Source organism: Pinus tabuliformis, chromosome 7 (genome assembly GCF_031772625.1).
Source record: "Pinus tabuliformis cultivar Carrire ecotype Pingquan chromosome 7, CPIR1, whole genome shotgun sequence".
Taxonomy (NCBI): domain Eukaryota; kingdom Viridiplantae; phylum Streptophyta; class Pinopsida; order Pinales; family Pinaceae; genus Pinus; species Pinus tabuliformis.
Window position 1 is genome coordinate 693,756,532 of NC_142293.1, and position 21,569 is coordinate 693,778,100.

The following is a 21,569-nucleotide window of genomic DNA, read 5'->3' on the forward strand; positions in this document are numbered from 1 at the left end:
GTGAGGATGGCAGTTTATTTTTTTAAATATTAAAAGTGGAGAGATGTAATGTTGAATAACTAACATTTGAAAATAAAAAAATAAATAAAACCAACCGTTAAAAATCCTTAAATACATAAATAGTCAAACATTGCATTATGTAATTATTAATTAAATATAATTTTATTATTCTTCGTTTTGTTTAAGAAACATAATGGAAGAGAATTAAGAGAATTGTTTTAAAGGCGAACTCAATTCATGGACGACGTGGACAGAAAGCACGAGGTGAGGGCACGAAAACCGTCCGATGGATTGAGAGGTGCGATCTGCCGTCCACCGACTTAAATAAAACCATAAATATTTTGTTTCGTATATTTGTTTTTTACTATTATTTCCCGGGGTTGGTGTGCCCCGGTTTAGCGGCACTACAAGTCCGCTGAATTTGGATGGGAATTAGAGGCTAAAGCCGTACGTGTGTTTTTTCGCTCGCTATAATTAGATAGAAGCGTGGGTAGGATTTTCGCGCATCTATTTACCTGCTTGCCGTGCCTTCCCTTTATTTCTGTATCAGACTCCCGCTCGTTTTCTCTTTCCCTTCTTTCACCATCCGCTTCCTCGCTCGGCTCCGTGCGCCTCGTGTTTTCCGCAAGTCCGAGGGTCGAATCCCTCTGCGTCACAAAACCCTACTGTAAGTGTAATTTATGTAGAAATGCAGCCTCAGGCGCAGGAGGATCCCCCGCAAGAATTTCACGAATACCCCCAAATACAGTTCCCGCTGGGTTCCATGGGCACGCTAGAGGTGCCCAAAAATCATCGTAAGATGCCTTTCGAGGGGCTGTCCCTGTTTCGCGAGAACACAGAGCAGATAGGGGAAGAGCAAAACGAGCAGCAGTTAGGTCGTGGTCACGTCGAAGAAGTTGAGGGGCAGCAACAATTGGCGACGTCAGGTTATCATGTGCCCCCAGGGATCAATATTTTCTCCCCTCCAATAGCAGAGCACGACACATTGCTGGCGAGCCGGGACCTTTTCGAGGAGGCGCTTGGAACATTTCACGGTTCTCTTGGGAGGAGGCTAACGTGAGTGGTAATTCCCATTTTCCGGACTGTTTTTGTCGTTATAAAATGAATTCTTCCAAGGTTCGAACCCTCGCCAACGATGAAACCCGACGCTATTAACAGGCTAGAATATCATTTGCCACACAGAGCGATTATATTAACTGGCCTTAACTTTCATAGTAAACAGGCTCTAAAATTACATTATTAATATAATTATCAGCAGCTTAGCATTTTCAATTAAGGCCTTATCTTGTACGTCTTATCTGAATATTTTTCTTTTCCAATTTCGTAGTCAATTATTATTCTTTTGAAGGGAAAATCCTTAAAAAGCAACCTATAGTGCTATTATTGTCCAGTGAAGGAGTTTCAACATTTTTCTCAGTAAATTTAGAAGCAGGGCTAATCTTGTTATATTTATAGTCACCGAGACATTATAGTTAACCTTTAGCAAATTTATAGAGGAATAATATCCAAAATTGTAATTTATGTTAAATGAAGATATGTTGGGTTGTACCTTGGGCACACTAAATATTGTAATCTTGTCTGTATTTGTTTAATTTCCAAGAAATATTCTTGAATGGCAGGATAAATTCAAGCCGAAGCTATAGATTTCTTTTTGTTCTTTCGGTTTTTACAGGCTCCTTTGGTCTTAGATGCCTTGGTGATGCTTTTGCACATCAAATTCACAACATTAGCTGAAGATTACTTTTAATCGTTTTCTGTTTTTAGCAGTTTTTAAATTCTCCCTGTTATTTTAGGCTCCTTTAATTACAACAGAAATTGGTGAAAAAGAGAGCTGTTTTCACCCTTCTTAGACTAAAACAGCAATATGGACTGTAGGATTCTGTCAATTTTGGATATGAAGAGACCATGCAAAAAAGTTGGGTCCTTCCTGCCTGTACAATCTGATCTATGTATGGCCTGTGATAGAACTCATATACAGATTCTTCATGCTGCTCCTGGATGTGCTAGAGAACGTGTTCCATAGTCAAGCTTGCTTTAGAAAGTCTATCAGCCAGCCCATTTTGCTCACTGTAAATATGTGAACATGCAAAGAGAATGAGTCTTTAATCCTCCATAATTTTTCCAAGATGGGAACCAGAAGAAGGTTTTTGCATGCTTGCGATTTTTAAAGCCAGTTTATTGCAAGCATTGAATCCCTGTAAACTTGGATTTGTGGGCATCCTTTTTCCTTAGCAAAATCAACAGGTTTTGCTCAGCCTGATTATTTGTACATGGGCCATATCCCATTTTGACATGAAAGAAATGAGAGGCAGATAGAAAAAGAGTAAAACCTCCCCCACTCCTAAGATCCGCATCACTGGAGGTGCTGTCAAAGAAAGGACAAGGCTTTGAGAAGTCTTGATTCTCATTAACAATAATTTTGGGAGGGCTTGTGCCTTCTGCTTTGGGAAAATGAGCTAAGATTACCATAGTTTAAGCAGTGATATGCTTTGAGTATGAGGCTTGTCCAAGAAAATGGCCTTATTTTGGGCCAGCTAGACCCACAACGAATTATCAATGTGAGGGCCTTGAGAGCAAGGGTAGACGGGTCTAAGTACCATCCTCTCCAAGCTTCCTCCAAGTTATCCCCCTCCCATACACAGTTTAGGCTTGATGCTGGCATATAGACTTCCCATACATGCTTGAATAAAGGGCATTGCATGAACACATGCACTGAAGTTTCATTGTTGCCTTTGCAGAGAGAACACCATCTTTGACGTACATCCTAGATGGGGACCTTCTTCCGTATTAGGAACCACATAAAAAATTTGGCCTTTGCTGGGCATTTCACTTTCCATACCACCCACCACCACCATTTTGGCTCTATTAATGCCTCGTCTACATTTATGACTATATATCCTAGCTTTGGGGAATAAGAGCCAAAAGGAGAACAACTCCAAACCAGTTCATCCTATTTAGCAGTGATCCTTATGTGGCTAGTGGTTAGGGCACTCAGATATTCATTCCATGCAACATGGAAATCTACCTCCAGACCCATCTGCTATGCAAATCTCCATCCTTGCCTTTAAATGGTGCAGTGATTTGGGCTGGCAATGTGCGCTAGTTTTGAAATGTCCTTGTCATGTAGGGAGTCAATGAGCTGTTGGGGAAGAATGTGGCCAACACCACACTTTGGCTATGGATCCGTTTCAATTTGTACCATGGCTTCATTACCAATTTATGGGCCAACCCATTCCTTATGAGGTCAAATGAATGTAGAATCGCCCTCTAAATAGTTATGTTAGCCCGTGGCTTGTCCACCCTCTTGATGTATTCTTCCAATGGACTCGAGGCTATATATTTTTGTGTAACAATGGATGTCCACAGGCTTTGGGTGGTAAGAAGTCTCCGACTACACTTAGTTGCTAATGCCTTGGAGAACAAAACAATATTCTCTTGCCCCTATTCTTGATTCCTTGAGCAAAGGAATTTGAAGCATAATCTTTTGAGTTTTTCTACAATTCATTTGGGACCCAAGCTAAGGATATTTAATATATTGGAATGGCTTACAAGACAGATTTGATCAATACCAGGTGATCTGCTTTGGAGAGCCATTTTAGGCTTTGGATTTTTAAACTTTTTTCTACCTTAGCAATGAGCCATGATCAATTCTCCTTGTTGTAGCTCTTAGGTTTTAGACTGAAGCCTAAATACTTTAGATCTTTTGACAAAGGCTTCATTTCAAAAGGAATTTGTTGAAAGCTATGTCTCATCTCCTCCTCTTCTAGGTTGTGGTACGAGATAGTAGACTTTTTGTCGTTTATAGTCATCCCCATGGCTTTTCCATAAAGAGAAAGGATGCGCCATTGCAGAAAATTAGAATATTGTCAACAAATAAGAGGTGAAAATCGAAGGACCAATGTTGTGTAGGCATGTTTGACTTTAATGGCTAGTTACTTAGTTGTTTATGGTCCATTAGCTAGTTGAAAGTATGCTCACTAGTCTTGTAGACCTATCTGATTTCCTTTACTAGTATTGCAGTTGACATTTGACCGTTGTGATTTTCTCCAGTGGTACTGCAATTGATATTTGCAGTAGAACAACCTAGACTTGTGGCAATATAACTTATATATGTGGTGCTCTATCTAGGCCTGTAGTGTGTTGTGTACATAAATTAACAATATAGGAAATAACAAAAAATACAATTAAGTAGTAAAAGATAAGAAATAATAAAAACAAAGTAAATTTATTGTCATAGCCCTTCATAAAAACCACCAAGGTGCCTTCTTGGTGTTAATTTTTCATGAAGAATTGTTTTATGTTGCAACTATTACTTCAACAATTTCCAATAACATCCAAATTACAATTTCACTTCTTTAGTTAACCAATAATAGTAGAGCAGTAGTAGATAGAACAATTATACAAATGCATAATGAAAGACAACCAAGAGACAATATTTTCTCAATGACCAGGGAAAAACCCCACATGGGGGAAAACCCTTTGCAATTCTTCTTTTATTAGATTGTATTTAAATGTTTAGTAGAGAGAGTACATCATCCAAAAACCCAAAAACTTAATCTTGCTTGTTGGTTAAAGTTAGCGCAAAATAGTCAACAAAAGTCTAATCAAAGGTTAGAGAATTCCTTGTTGTCAAATCTACAGTTTCCCGCGGTCAAATTAGAAGTCAACACTTGGTCAAACTGCTTAGATTTTCTCAATTTTGGTACTAGTCAACATGGCCTCTTAAAATTGAAATTTTCCCACTCAAAGCTAGTAAAAAATCAAGTCAAACTCGATCAAATTGTCTAGCTGCAAAAAGTTAACGCAAAAAGTCAACCTAGCCTCTAAGATTGTCGCATGTGTGAAGAAAATTCGACTGCCTCAGACTTGTATGAATCAAATAAATCAAGAGAGAAGAAGATTGTGTTGATGTGATGTCCAAATGAGCTTGAGGCCACTTTATTTATATGCAACTTTGGAGGGGCAATTTTTCCTTATGCCGACCTTGACAATTTGTGCAACTGTGGGCTTCACTTTAAAAATACACCTTCCTATGTTCGAATCAAGTGCTTCAAAGGTCAATTTTGGTCCTCTCGGAAAGAGAAATTTAATACAATGGTTGGAATTTGTCATTGAGCTGCCAAATTAACACCCCCTATTAGTTAGAGGTAAATTCCAACTGCATCATGTGATCATCATAAGTATCTTGTCATCATGTCATTTGCATCCCTACTCATCTCTACTTGTCTTTTCTCATCTCATGTCGAACACTCTCGAATCTAAAGAAGAAGAATTGCTGCAGGGGAGCTCTAGCTACCACCTTGACTCCATCATCATTGGGGAGACACAACTACCACCCATCATCATCATCATCATCGTCGAGGAGCCATAACTATTACCTGGAACTAAAGAAATGGGCGAGATCAATCGACCCCAATGCGTAGGGATCACATTCTATCCCAAAGTACCTGACAATAGGTGAGATGAACTTACCAGAGGTAAGGATCACACTCTACCCTATTGTCCCTGATCATCTATCATAACTCTAAAGAGTCAGATGGTAGAACACATGCATCCTCCAACTTGGGCGAGATCCACCTACTACAAGGGGTAGGGATCACACTGCATCCCAAGTCCCTCATCCCATTGTCTAGGTGGGCAGGTTATCCCTCATAGTGGGTAGGATGTTAACTGGAGCATACTTTGGGTAGGGGAGATCCCAGGTCTTTACATCTTATCGATCAAAGGTCTCTCATCGCTAAGAGCTCATTAAATTCATTCCTCACCTTGGTAGCTCAACCAGGGGGGGAAGAGCACTGCTCAGTGTGCTTGATCAATCAAGATCCTTATCTGAAAGGGCCATCTCAACTGGTCCAAGTTGCTCTCTGAAGACCAAGAACTTTCCTTTTGGCAAAGCCTTGGTGAGGATATTAGCTATCTGCTCATCTGTTGAAATGCTTAGGAGTCTCAAGGCTCCTCTTTGCACCATTTTTTGAATATAATGATATTTGATCTTAATATGCTTAGACTTGTCCTTGAACACAAGATTCTTTGACAAACGAATCCCACTCTTGTTGTTGCAATATATAATTGTTATGTCTAGAACTTGCTCAAATAGCTCTCTAAAGAGCTTCCTCAACCAAATTGCTTCACAACTTGTCAGGTTCGTTGCAATATACTCAGCCTCAGCTGTGCTAAGGGCTATTGACTTCTGCTTCCTGCTCATCCACGATATCATGGCAGATCCATGATTAAAACAACATTTGAAAGTACTCTTTTTGTTGACAACATTGCTAGCCCAATCTGCATTTTGATATCCATGCAGTCTAACATCACCAATGACATATCTTAGTCCAAGGTTAATAGTACCATGTAGATATCTCACATGCTTTGCAGCCACCTAATGTACATGGTGAGGCTCGATCATAAATTGGCTCAAAGTGCTGATTTTGAAACATATCTTCGGGTGAGCATTCACGAGGAACATAAGAGCACCAACTAGTTGTCTATACTAAGAAACGTTTGTTGAGTTGGGTCTGACAACCTCTCCACAATTTCTTGAAATTCATCTCCATAGGTGTAGGCAAGGAATTGCATTGTATCATTCCAAATCTCTCTAACAATTTCACAACATATTTTCCTTGTGAAAGGAAAATCTCTGGTCTTTGCCATATCTCTAGTCCCAAGAAATAGTGCATCAAACCAAGGTCTTTCATCTTGAATTCAAAGGCAACTCCCCCTTACATTGAAGAGTGAGAGGGTCTGCACCTGTCAAGAATAAGTCATCAACATATAATACCAAAATGAGAGGCATACCTTGGACCACTTTGAAGTACAAGTTTGGATCGACACTACTCCTTGTGAATCCTAGCTTCATCAAGTAACTGTCAATGCGAGCATACAAGGCACGAGGGGCTTGCTTCAATCCATAGAGAGCTTTCTTCAATCGGGACACATGGGTCTTTTGGTCGTGAACATCAAATCTTGGAAGGTGTTCAATATATATTTCTTCCTGAAGCAAACCATGCAAGAAGGTAGTCTTTACATCCATCTGATGAAGAGTTCATCCTTGACTGGCTGTAAGTGCAACAATAGATCAAATGGGGGTGTAATGAGCAACTGGAGCAAATATATTATCATAATCCTCTCCCTCTTTCTGGGAGAACCCTCGGGCTATGAACCTTGCCTTGTATTTTTCGATGCTTCCATCAACCCCATGCTTGATTTTGTAGAGCCATTTTGAAGTCACCACAAATTTCCCCTTCGGTCTTGGCACAACATCCCATACGTCGTTCTTCATAATTGACTCGTATTCTTCGGCCATAACATCCTTCTAGACTTGTTCTTTCATGACTTCTTCAAAGGTGGGAGGCTCAACTTGAATGATATTGCTCATTGCTACCACATATCCCTGGTGCCTGCATGGCTTCTTGCTCTCTCTAAAGGTCCTTTTGGCGGGAATGTGTCTCTTGACATCTTGTAATGTATCGTGAAGCCAAAGTGGCCTCTTCCTCGCAGGAGGATCATAATGAGGAGGATCCAAGGGGTCCATGGGCTCCATGGGATCTTCAACAACATCTCTCTCAAATTCAGGCACGAGAGGACCTTCTAGAATATCAATATCATCACCTTTCTTCTCAGGAGGAGGAGGCGGAGGAAGGTCCCTTGCTTTCCTAAGGGCAACATCTTCATCGAATGTTACATCCCTGTTAATTTCAACCTTCCTTTGACTAGGAATATATATTCGAAAGGCTTTAGAATCTTCACAATATCCATCAAACATACCTTTTTTTCTGGTGGCTTCCAACTTGTTTCTTTTGTCTTTTGGCACATGGAAATATACGGTGTAGCCAAATATATGGTGGTGACCAATGTCAGGTTTGACACCTGTAAATACTTCTTCAAGGGTCTTGTCATCCAATGCTTGTAGAGGCACCTTGTTTTGAACATACACTGTTGTATTGGTTGCTTCTCACCAAAGGAATTTCGATAACTTTTGATCATGGAGCATGGCTCAAGGAACTTCTATAATAGAGACTGGTTCCTTCTCTTAGCCACTCTATTTTGTTCGGGATTATAGGGCACAATCGTCTCCTTCTTGATACCTTCTTTTGTGCAAATGTCTATGAATTCATTTGAAATGTATTCCCCATCGTTGTTGGACCTCAGGATCTTAATTTTCTTCCCTGATTGATTTTAACCAAAGCCTTGAAGTCCTTGAATATGTCAAAGGCCTTATACTTGTGCTTCAAGTAATATATTCATGTCTTTCTTGAGAAATCGTAATATAGTAGAGATGACCACCAAGTGAATGTACGAGCATCGGATCACATATATCATAATGAATGAGATGGAGGATGTCTTTTGTCTTGTTTTCGCTAGAGGGGAATGGTTCCCTCGTCTTCTTTCCACCGACACACCTTGGACATACTCCATCACGTTGAGCTTGAACATCGGGAATCCCAGAGACTAATTTCTTCAATTTCAGAAGTGCTTCATAGTGAAGATGGGCCAACCTTTGGTGCCACAACTCGCTTTGATGATTTGTATCATGGAGCATTGCTAGAAGAGGTCTTCCTGTGAATTTATAGAGTCCTTCAAATCTATTTCCAATGTAAAAGCATCTCTCATAGAGGATCCAACAAGCCAAGTAAGGACTTTTCCTTTGATGAATGCAACCCTCATTCTTTCGTCTTCCAAGGTAGATATAGATACCAAATTCTTCTTTAATCTTGACACATACATCACATCATGAAGCAAGATAGGTTCCCTAGAGTTTAAGTGAAATTTAACAAACCCAAAGCCGTTAACATGACGAGTGGAGTTATCTCCAAGAATAATCTTGAAACTTGACTCCCTCTCTACTGAATTAGAGAGTACTTCCTTATACCCAGAGAAATGATGAGAGGCCCCACTATCAATCGACCAACTATCCCAAGTGTTTGAAGGAGAGGAACTAGAAAGTACAAAAATAAGGACATATTTAGATTGATTAGTAGCATTACTTTCATACCTATAATTTCTTGACCTCTTTTGTGGACAATAGCCTTCTTCACAATCATCGGGACTTGACCTCTTTTGTGGATGATAGCCTTCTTCACGATCATTAGGAGAGTCTCTCCTTCTACCGTTCCTTCTTCCATCTCTTCTATCATATAACTTGTCGTTGCTGTAGCCACAATTTTTGTTGTTGGACCTTGAAGTGTTTCTTCTTGGGGAAATCTTGAGCATTGTGACCTTTTTGAGGACAATTGTAGCATTCAACATCTCTATCTCATCTTCTTGAGTCCTTGGAGTCTCGATTGGCTTGAGGAGGTCTTCTTGAATTAGATGGCTTTCCCTTTCCTTTCTTCTTGTTCTTGTTCTTTCCTTGAGCAACGAAGGCAGTAGGCTCTCCTTCATTTGGCCTTTGAATTCTCACTCTAGATATCATCATTCTTTTCTCTTGATTGCATAGAGCAGGTTGCTTATCAAAAGAAGGGATCCTTTCCCTATTGTTGATAGAAGTAAGGAACATGTCCCATGATGAAGGAAGACAAGTAAGGATAGTCATCACTAATTCCTTGTCAGGTACAATTATTTAAGCTGTTCGAAGTTGATCCCTAATTTTAGTGATTCTCATTTAGAATGATTGTATAGTCTCTCTCTTGCGCATCTTAGATTCCTTGAGTTCATTTTTCATATCCATAATGTGGCTCAAATTGTTCACTTCATACATGCCCACAATCTTATCACACATTTCTTGGGATGTCTTCAAAGAAGAAATATAAACAAGTGGATGATCTCTTAAACAATCAATGATCTTGATAGCTTTAATCTCACCTTTCTTGTACTTGGATTTGATAGCTTGGGGAGCATTTTTTGGAGGTGCTGAAATCTTTCCTTCCACGTATTCCAAGACATCATACTCATCTAAGGTGACATTGATCTTGGTCTTCCAAGTTGCAAAGCCAGATGCATCAACTAGCTTTTCATTATCCTTGAAGTATGAGGTAGACATTTTTTACTAGACCAAAATCCAGTTGTTAGAGAATGGATGCTCTTGCTCTATGTCTCTTGGGCTTGTCTTTACCTCAGCTTTGATACCATGTTAATTTTTCATCAAGAGTTGATTTACGCTGCAATTATTACTTCAACAATTTCCAATAACATCCAAATTACAATTTCACTTCTTAAGTTAACTAATGATAGTAGAGAAATAGTAGGTAGAACAATTATACAAATGCACAATGAAAGACAACCAAGAGACAAGAGACAATATTTGGTCAATGACTAGGGAAAAATCGGGTGTTTAAACCCTTTGCAATTCTTCTTCTATTAGATTGTCTTCAAATGTTCAACATAGAGAGTACATCATTCAAGAGTCAAAGTCAAGCTTTGACTAGCCAATATCCAATATCCAACCAAGTCAATATGCCAAACAATTTATCCAAAATAGAGACAAGAGAGAGTCAACAAATCTGTCAAAGTCAATAACAGTCAACAACAACAATGTGTGCCCTAACCAGTTAATAGTCAATGATCAAAACAACCCTCTAGTAGCTTGGTCAAGAACCCAAAACTCAATCTTGCTTGCTGGTCAAAGTCAGCTCAAAATAGTCAACAAAAATCTAGTCAAAGGAGAGAGAATTCCTTGTGGTCAAATCTATAATTTCTTGCAGTCAAATCAAAAGTCAACACTTGGTCAGATTGTTCAGATTTTCTCTATCTTGGTGCTAGTCAACTCGGCCTCTTAAAATTAAAATTTTCCCACTCAAAGCAAGTCAAAACATGAAGTCAAACTCTGTCAAATTGTTTAGCTGCAAAAAGTTAACGCAAAAAGTCAACCTAACCTCCAAGACCATCGCATGTGTGAAGAAAATTTGACTGCCTCAGTCTTGTATGAATCAAATAAATCAAGAGAGAAGAAGATTGTGTTGATGTGATGTCCAAATGAGCTTAAGATCACTTGTATTTATATGCAATTTTGGAGGGGCAATTTGTCCTTATGCCTACCATGACAATTTGTGCAACTATGGGCTTCACTTTAAAAATACATTTTCCCATGCCCGAATCAAGTGCTTCAAAGGTCAATTTTGGTCCTCTCAGAAAGAGGAATTTAATGCAGTGGTTGGAATTTGTCATTGAGCTGCCAAATTAACACTTGGGATTAAGTATATGGGGCCCTTTCAAGATCCCAATTGTAGCAGGGCATCTCATTTTTATCAATCATCTTTCATATATGTTTTATTTATTATTTCTCAAATTTATTGGTAAGTGATTGTGAACTTTTTATGCTCCACAACATTCATTCCATAAACAAAAAATTATGTTCTAAGAATTTAGGCCTAGATCTCATGCCTTAGTTCTTCAACTTCACAATGTTACAAGGACTTCCCAACTCTTATGTTTAAAGGTCAAAATTGGCATTTACCTAGTTGAATTTACTTTTAAGCTCATAAAACCAATTTGCCTTTAACAAAAATCCACAATCTTAACAATATTTACTTAAAAATTATGAGATTTCTGATTATTGACAATACAATTTCCATTTAAAATTATAGATTGAGAAAGTATTGTATGCTATAAGATTCGATCACCTACTTAAAATCCACAACATATTTTTTAGTACTAACTCAGATAACTTAACAAATTACAATTCAAAATTAAAGAAGGGTTAAGGAGTGTATTGATTATTTGCTTTGGCAATCAATTATAACTTATAAGATATGTAAAGAGTTGTTTTTGCTCAATTGTTGAGTTCTTTTGTAGCTCACCCAGATGTTGCCTTTTCCAAAGGCCTATTTGCTATACTCAACAAGTAGCTCATGAGGACATCATGAAACCAAACTGCAATTAGTGAGTCCACATGTTAGCTAAATGCCAAAACTCTTTTCCTAATTGTGGAGTATTAGTATCTTGCATATCTACTTTTCCATTCAAATGATACACTGTTTGGGTTGCTACCCAAAGTATGCATGGGAGATCAGATCTTGACAAAAGGAAATTTGGGACTCTATTAATGTATTATGGAGAATTTCTTGTGGCAATAAAAATTCAATCAATGCTAGAGACTAGACCTTGGCAACTAGTTGGACTCCACCCAAATAATGTATGAAAGTTCAAGTAGGGTTACAACCCTCTTCTTCGAGTTACATTGGGATGTGTCTCGTAGGGTTGGGAGCATGCCCTCTTTCCTTCGTCGTCAGAATTGAAGGTTTATTTCCAAAAAGGTTTTTATTTTTTATTTTTTTATGGGGTGAATTCTATTACTTCAAAAAATTGGGATTTACCTCAAGATGTACAAAAAGCAAGTCAGCCTGTCACTAGTGAGACTGGACTAATTTACGTCAAAACATATAAAAAGCAAGTTGGTCTGGCACTAGGGAGACTGTATTAGATCCAAAAATAGACCTTAAGGAGTAGGGTGACAACTGAGAACTGAAGGACACAACGATAATCAGACAATTACTACCATGTTGACCAAAATGGCCTAATACAAAGAAGATTGGAAATAAGATAACAAAAACCATGATTAGGACATTGTCAAGTTGACGGTCTAGAATTTGAGCCTACCATCGGAATGGGCGCATTTGGAGCCTTTGGTGATCTGCTTGTATTTGGGGGAATGCCAAGATGCTTCTCAATCCTCTCCATTCTTCCATCTAAATCTTGTAGGTACTTATGCAGGTGTTTGAGGGAATGCAAAATGCCCATGTGTGACTCATGCTTGTCTATGATAGTCTGCCCCAACAAGTAAGCTGATCTAGCACTGGGGAGACTATACTAGATCCAAAAATAGACCTTAAGGAGGAGAGTGACAATTGAGAACTAAAGGACATGACGGTAACCAGACAATTACTACCCTGTTGACCAAAATGGCCTAATACAAAGAAGACTGGAAATAAGATAACAAAAACCATGATCAAGCCACTATTAAGTTGATGGCTCATAATTTGAGCCTGCCACTAGAATGGGCGCATTTAGATCCTTTGGTGATCTGCTTATATTTGGGAGAATGCCAACATGCTTCTCAATCGTCTCCATTCTTCCATCTAGATCTCACAGATGCTTATGCAGGTGTTCAAGGGAATGCAAAATGTCCATGCGTGACTCATGCTTGTCCAGAATAGTCCTCCCCAACAACAATGTCGTCTACCAATATAAATCTATTGTCTGCATGTGCACTAGAGAGTAGTATTATGTTATTGCAACTTGTTACTGCTCAACCTAGCAAGGGTCTTAAGAGGGGTTCCAAAGAGGCAACTAATAGACTAAGTGGCGGCAAGGAGACAAAGACCCACTCTCACCTCAGTCAATGTCCCCTGCTCTTTACGAACTTTCACCAATGGGAGGAGTCCCGGTATAAGGGAAATTAATGTGAATGATATATCAATGATGGAGGGATAATGATTTCAAAAGCCCATTCATAGGAGAGACTTAGATGATAAGGCATACTTGCTTTAGAAGCAAGGTGTATTGCTCTCCAAGAAAGGCTTTAGAGGAAGCCTAGACGTAGGGATTATGGATACTACTTGATAAGGGATATACTAGACCTAATACACCTAATATAAGAGGGTTTCTACAGTGTTCTTTGTGAAATAAAGAGTGATAAAGGTATGGGACCACAAAGAAGCCCTAAGGAGGGGAGTCAAGCAAGGCCTAGGGTTTCGGGTGAAACTTCAAACAAAAGATCTAGACCAAGCAAGGGAGGAGAAAAGGGTCAATGAAATTGCATTTACTTGAGTTTTTAATGCAATGACCCTTGAGAAAGCCACTAACCAACGAAAAATTAGGGACAAGAACGATGTTGGAGCTAGGGCTTGATATATTTCCAAATCTAGTTGTGGAAAATCCTTCAAATTTTGTGAGGGCCTAGGGAAAACCCCAACTCAGTGTAGATCAACTTGCTATCAAAATGGATATGTCTAAAAGATTTTGCTTGATGCCCTAAGAGACCTCTAGCTTTAAGGCTTAAGAAAAAAGAAAAAAGGTTAAAGGAAGTAGTTTTTAAACTGATCACCGAGGATTAAGATCAATGCCTAGCCTATTGGGAGAATGGAGTTAATGTGCTTTCAATTTTGGAGTTCCTCTTACTCGACCAAGGAGTCCTATGGCAACTTCACATAGCCCTAAGAGGCAACAACTAGATCATCAAGGAATTTATACTTCTTATTGCAACAATTTGATGACTTATCAAGGCAATTATGAAGATAATTTACCCCTAGGAACATTCATTCACCATACCCAAACATGTAACATATGCAATACCTCATAAAATCAAAATCTTCACAAATTCACATTCAATTAGGGTAGAATTTCAGATTTCATGAGCAAAAATTCCATACATTAGTCATGTATACAAGAGAGAGATATAGACCATGAAAGAGCACAAACAAGTATAACAAATATTTCCAATCATCAAATAGAGACAAAAATCGAAGCTCCAAGACCAAGAAAAGATTTCCAAACATCGAAACGCATTAATATTTCTTTAATTCATCCATCAAAAGGTACAGTGAAATTCTCAAGAAGAGATAGATACAAATCCAAGTGATGATGCAAAATGGAATGCCCCTAATAATAGAAAATGTACAAAATAAATTTTTTTGGTGACAAAGCCCAACAAGATAGCTCCATAACATGAAAACTAAGCCTCCTCCCAAGAGGGCCAAAAGGATAAACAAGTAGCTAGGAGGGCCATTGAAAGGCCTAGTGGAAGGGCTCCAAGAATAGTGATGAAGGGGGTGGCCCTTTGATCTCCAAGCAAATGACCTATGGTGCTCCCAAGTGGCTGTGGGGGCACAAAAACATCCTCATGGGTCTCCAAGTGGATTGAACAAGCTTGTATCCCATCTGCAAGGGCATGAACAATGATGCAAGCCCTCTCTTTGTCTCTAATGGTGAGACACAACCTCATATGGGCCATGGATCAACTGCCAAGTGTGTGGTGCAAGAGTGTAGCCAACTAGGCAAGGTGGTCCAAGTGCATCATCATCGTCCAATAGGTGGAACATAAGTGAGCAATGGATGGTACTTGATCTGAAAATGGAATGTACTTGTTTAAGGGTGCAAGGTATCCATTTCCCATAATTGCAAATGTGAGCTATACACTCCAAGTGACCTCTAAAAATGTGAAAACTTATTATTTCTTATACAGAGATAGACTGTAGGGGCATTCACCGGACATGTCACCTCTAAAGAGAGGATGAGTTCTAGAGGCTACCTGGCCCTCTACAGGCTCTGCCTAAAGAAATAACAAAGTAAACACTTAGAAGTCTTTGACATACACATACTTGAAATTTGATGTCTTGCGGAATAAGACAAATAACTTTCTGCAGCTGAATAGGTGATTATGTGTGTATGCAAGTTATGTATATTTGCTGTTTAATACTTTATATGAGTTTTGTTTAGCATATCATCTTTAGCAAATAAAGACATCAAAATGATAAAGCAGTTCACCCCTTCTGGGCTACATCTGCTGGACCAAGCCTCTCCAACTAGGCTTGTCCTCTTGTATTAAAAATGCTACAAAGGCTAATACAAGAATATGAGAGTCTCGAAAGACAGATCTGACTGTAAATACAAAATCAGAAGATAGGAATTAGCTAAACATGCTCTTTCCCAAACACTAAACAATGAATTTGTACCTTTTTACAGTACTTTCCCCAATTGGCCCTGGTGGCCCTTTAAACTTGCATGGAGAATTTCGAGGTGAAGATGACCTCAATTGGTTCTGAAACCTCTGCCATTAGACTCAGAAGGTCGAAAATAGTAGACATAGGCTTTTGAATCACCAAAAACGGATGAACATAGCCCCCAAACAGCTCAAGCACTGAAATGGCCCTGGTGGCCCTGAAAGCTTCCCTGAAGCTAAACAGTGAGAAGAATGCCTCAACAGGAAAAACGAGCTGTAGAAATGGATTCAGAATGCTGAAAACCTTCAGGAATGACCTTCGTTCCACATTCACTGACTGCACAATTCCCAATGTAGCTCCCAAATTGATTTGGCCCTGGTGGCTCCTGGAACTTCCACGAAGCTAAAACACCTGCAAATGACCTCAGATGGTTGTGAAACTGTGCCAATGGCTTCAGAAGGTCGAAGAGACCCAAAAAAAAAAAAAAAATTCGTCCAAAACGGACTTTCCTAGCCAAAGTTATGGCCATTTACTCCCAACTGCCAGTTGCCCTTGAAAAACTTCAGTTAACTTTAGTTGGAGCCAGTTAGGCCCGCCAAATATGGCGGGTCCGCCCAAATTTGGCACTCTGCCAGTCTAACTGCTGTGGTAACGGTCGCATGTGAGCGTTTTCCGGCGGTGGTTAAGTTGCATTGAATAGCGTGCTGGCGGCTAGTGGTTTAGGCCCACGGTTTTGGGCATGTTGGTCATGTGGTATGGGGGTTGGCCCCCTTCGGTGCCCACCAAAAGGAATTATAAACTTTATCAAAAGTTTGTTTCGCTCACATAACAAGACTCGCCCATGTGGTGGAATGGTAAAACGTTTGGTTGTTGAACGGGAGGTCATGGGATCGAACCTCACTGCCACCAAAATTTTGTAATATGCGCCCATACATGATGATGTCACTCTGGCCACGTGGTGGCCTCTGGGCTTGCCACGTGGCAATCTGTGATTGGCTGTCCAAAAAGGAATATTCTATGGATTTTTATTTTTATTTTTATTTATTTATTTTTTTCTAAATTTTTTTTGAAAAAATTCAAAAATTAAGGGTTATTGGGTGATTTTGTTTTTGGCATAACTTTCTCATACGGTGACCGTTTTTCGAACCGTTTGCGGCGCCAGAATCAGGAGGACGAGCTCTATCCGGTCGTTTAGGTTCGAACCAGTTCTGAGCACTTTCATTTTTGACCATTTTACGACACTTGGTCTTGAGCTCCTGATCACACCTCCCAAATGAGAAGGCTTTTGGTCCCCAAAAGCTTACTGAATTTCTGAACTGAACTGTACAACACTTGAGGAACAAAAATATCCTTTTCCGTTCAGCCAAAAGAGCATATTGATGCCAAAATGTCCTGCCTTGCCAACTGTCGTCATGGCGACTTTTTGCTGCATAAACCAAGTACTCGTCGAATCCCGACCAAGTTCTTTCGCCAGACAAATTGAAAGTTTGCAGAAACCAGCAATGAAACTTGCTGATATATGAGCTGAAATATTCCCCTGAGCCTGTGGGCTTGCCAGTTGTCACGATGCCCATCCATGGCACCTCCGCTCCAAAAGAAGAGTTACCTCCCAAATGAGAAGGCTTTTACAAAGATGAAACACTTCATCATTTCTCTTCTTTACAAAGATGAAACACTTCATCATTTCTCCTCTTTACATTACATGCATGGTTAAAAATAAAGTAATCAACCATTCAAGTTAATCACACATACATGTTTAAAATACAAGGAAATCATCATGATCCCTGTGCTCATGCATATCATTCTCATGCATGTAGTTTATCCTTCAACTTTCTCTTAAGTACAATCATAAGTACAATGTCCTCGATCACATGTACATGTACTTTCAAAGCTGAAATGAATATAACTTTCGCTGCGATAAAATGAGTCTCATAGTCAACTTTTCCATCCTGCAACTTGCATTCCCTTAACAAAGAAATGCATTCAATCAAAAGACATGCAACTGTTAATTGAATAAGAATTCTAACCATTTCTTACCAATCCATTTCAAAGGCGCTTCCTTTAACTGCACATGGATATCAACATGTGTATCATCCTGACACATATCAATGATGGAAACTTCCTTCCCATTCTTGCCATACTCTTTCTCCAATTTCTTCAATTTTTGTGGAAGCATTGTTGGATTCAGAGTCCAACACCTTTCAGCAGTATGTCCATGCTTATGGCAATAAGTGCAACACATGTTCATCTTCTTGACAGCATGATTTGCATTGTCCAATGGAACTTTGGCTTCTTGCCTCCTTTCCTTCAAAAGTTTCCTATATGTTGCCATTCTTTTCCAACATCTAGAAACACTATGGTTAACCAAACCACAAAAAGAACATGCAATTCTTTTCCAACGCTTGTGTGGAAATTTTCCATGCTTTACATGATCAAAGGAAGTATGATGGAAATCAGATATATACCTTTGTCTTTCACCTTCATTACCTTCATGAGGAGGTGAATCAAATGAAGAAGAAGCTCCTTTTGGAACACTATCAATCCCTTCAATGGATTTAGAGCTTTCACCACTTTCTTGTTCAAGTGCATGCTTATGCACACCTTCTTCTTGCAAGGTATGTTTCAAACTATTGCATTCCCCAAGAATACAATCTTTACAACCTTGAGATAGAGAACCTGAAATGAAACTCCTTCCAGGAACTGTTTCAATTGCCTTCATGGCTGCTTTGGAACTTTCTCCATAAGATTGTCCATAGCCAAGACCCAAATTCTTAGGCCTTACCTCAACCATTATTGGCTCAACTATACCCTGTGCATGTTTGCCCAATCCTTTTCCTTCATATCCCATTTTGGACATCAACTTGGACCCTATGCCTCTGGTATGTTTCTCAAAAGAACCAACATAAACATTCTTATAAGAATTTGAAGACAAATTAGAATTGTTTACCTCTTCTTCAAGCTGATACTTGGCTAAGGCTTTTTTAGCAACAAGGAGTTGTGTCTCCAACTCATGCATCCTTTCCAGATTCATGTTTGCAATATGAAGTTGGCCTTCCATTTCCTGCAATTGGTTAGAAAGCAACTGCTTCTCTTCCCTCATGGAATTCAACTGCTCTTGAAGTCTAGAGCTCTTTCTTTCATCCTCATACATTTCTCTCACCATATTCACCATGATGAAAAATTCTTGCTTCAAGCCTTCATCAAAGAATCTTGTGAAGAAGGACGATTTTGAGAACTCACTTATGGAAGTTGTCATTATAAAAATGAACAAAAGAGCTTCAGCCAACTCAAGCAACAAGTAGTTTGCAGAATAATAAAGCAGTCAATCTTCAACACTGCTTAAGACACCTTTCAAGCTACACAATCAAGCTAGTGATGTCAGTCAAGCAAACCTAGTGCTCTGATACCATCTGATTTGAAAATGGAATGTACTTGTTTAAGGGTGCAAGGTATCCATTTCCCATAATTGCAAATGTGAGCTATACACTCCAAGTGACTTCTAAAAATGTGAAAACTTATTATTTCTTATACAGAGATAGACTGTAGGGGCATTCATCGGACATGTCACCTCTAAAGAGAGGATGAGTTCCAGAGGCTACCTGGCCCTCTACAGGCTTTGCCTAAAGAAATAACAAAGTAAACATTTAGAAGTCTTTGACATACACATACTTGAAATTTGATGTCTTGCGAAATAAGACAAATAACTTTCTGCAGCTGAATAGGTGATTATGTGTGTATGCAAGTTATGTATATTCACTGTTTAATACTTTATATGAGTTTTGTTTAGCATATCATCTTTAGCAAATAAAGACATCAAAATGATAAAGCAATTCACCCCTTCTGGGCTACATCTGCTGGACCAAGCCTCTCCAACTAGGCTTGTCGTCTTGTATTAAAAATTCTAGAAAGGCTAATACAAGAATATGAGAGTCTCGAAAGACAGATCTGACTGTAAATACAGAATCAGAAGATAGGAATTAGCTAAACATGCTCTTTCCCAAACACTAAACAGTGAATTTGTACCTTTTTACAGTACTTTCCCTGATTGGCCCTTTAAACTTGCATGGAGAATTTCGAGGTGAAGATGACCTCAATTGGTTCTGAAACCTCTGCCATTAGACTTAGAAGGTCGAAAATAGCAGACATAGGCTTTTGAATCACCAAAAACGGATGAACATAGCCCCCAAACAGCTCAAGCACTGAAATGGCCCTGGTGGCCTTGAAAGCTTCCCTGAAGCTAAACAGTGAGAAGAATGCTTCAACAAGAAAAACGAGCTGTAGAAATGGATTAAGAATGCTGAAAACCTTTAGGAATGACCTTCGTTCCACATTCACTGGCTGCACAATTCCAAATGCAGCTCCCAAACTGATTTGGCCTTGGTGGCTCCTGGAACTTCCATGAAGCTAAAACACCTGCAAATGACCTCAGATGGCTGTGAAACTTGTGCCAATGGCTTCAGAAGGTCGAAGAGACCCAAAATAAAAAAAAATTCGTCCAAAACGAACTTTCCTAGCCAAAGTTATGGCCATTTACTCCCAACTGCCAGTTGCCCTTGAAAAACTCCAGTTAACTTTAGTTGGAGCCAGTTAGGCCTGACAAATATGGCGGGTCCGCCCAAATTTGGCGCTCCGCCAAAAAGTCCGCCAGTCTAACTGCTGTGGTAATAGTCGCATGTGAGCGTTTTTTCGGCGGTGGTTACGCTGCATTGAATAGCGTGCTGGCGGCTAGTGGTTTAGGCCCACGGTTTTGGGCATGTTGGTCACGTGGTATGGGGGCTGGCCCCCTTCGGTGCCCACCAAAAGGAATTATAAACTTTATCAAAAGTTTGTTCCACTCACATAACAAGACTCGCCCATGTGGTGGAATGGTAAAACGTTTGGTTGTTGAACGGGAGGTCATGGGATCGAACCTCACCGCCACCAAAATTTTGTAATATGCGCCCATACATGCTGACGTCACTGTGGCCACGTGGCGGCCTCTGGGCTTGCCACGTGGCAATCTGTGATTGGCTGTCCAAAAAATTCTATGGAATATTCTTTTTTAATTTTTTTTTGAAAAAATTCAAAAATTAAGGGTTATTGGGCGATTTTGTTTTTGGCATAACTTTCTCATACGGCGACCGTTTTTCGAACCGTTTGCGGCACCGGAATCAGGAGGACGAGCTCTATCCAGTCGTGTAGGTTCGAACCAGTTCTGAGCACTTTCATTTTTGACCATTTTACGACACTTGGTCCTGAGCTCCTGATCAGTAATAAAGGATCCCATGACATGTCTATCTTCGTTCTCTACTATAGAGGAGGCCCATGGCTCTCAACACACACCCTACAAATGCCAATACAACCCCTTGGAGATCTTGGACCTCGTATAGGGAGACCAAAGCCCAAGATGAAGACCCACCTGCAATCCTGTATAAGATTCAATGTGTCTCACCTTCCAGTACAACAAATCATCAGTGTCATTGAGTAAATGAGTCTACAAACCATGGAACCAAGTAGACACTTCATAGTGGCGTGCCCTTCCATAATGAGATTTGGAGTGTATAGGTGTCTGGTTTCAACCTCCAAGGGAGTGACAGGTCCATGGTACATCTATCAAGTGGCAGGTGTCATGTGTTATAATGATGGAACAAAGTGGGGCATCAGGGGAAGGCTCCAAGCCACTTGCCATAGTACAAGGGTAGCCATGATGAGGGAAGCCCACACTTGAATGTACATGAGTTAGCAATCGTGGTACATGAGTTACCTTGACCTTTGTTTTCCAACCATTCTTCATATGCCTTTTGCCTTTTATTGATTTTTCTTTTCATAACTGCTCGACTCTTTAGGGATGAGAGCATGATGTGAATGATATAGCAATGAATACCCCCTAGAGGTTGGGCAGTTCATCGCCCACTAGGGGTTGGGACAATCATGGGTTTCTCAATGATGTAGGGAGCCAATATAGGGTGCCCTAGGAAATAGGGTGATGGCCAT

General features: G+C 39.7%; 1 protein-coding gene across 2 annotated transcripts in view; it reads left to right on the forward strand.

Moving 5' to 3' along the window:
* Positions 1-420: 420 nt before the first annotated feature.
* The window catches only part of LOC149249386 (high mobility group B protein 9-like), a 106,118-nt gene continuing 84,969 nt past the window's right edge, over positions 421-21,569 (forward strand). Inside the window, exon 1 of one of the 2 annotated variants that reach the window (XM_089458683.1) lies at positions 421-1,056. In XM_089458683.1, coding sequence (XP_089314809.1) covers positions 689-1,056 — 368 coding nt within the window. In that variant the 5' untranslated portion in view covers positions 421-688. The remainder of the gene's footprint in view (positions 1,057-21,569) is intronic. The other variant, XM_089458682.1, reaches the window with a different exon arrangement.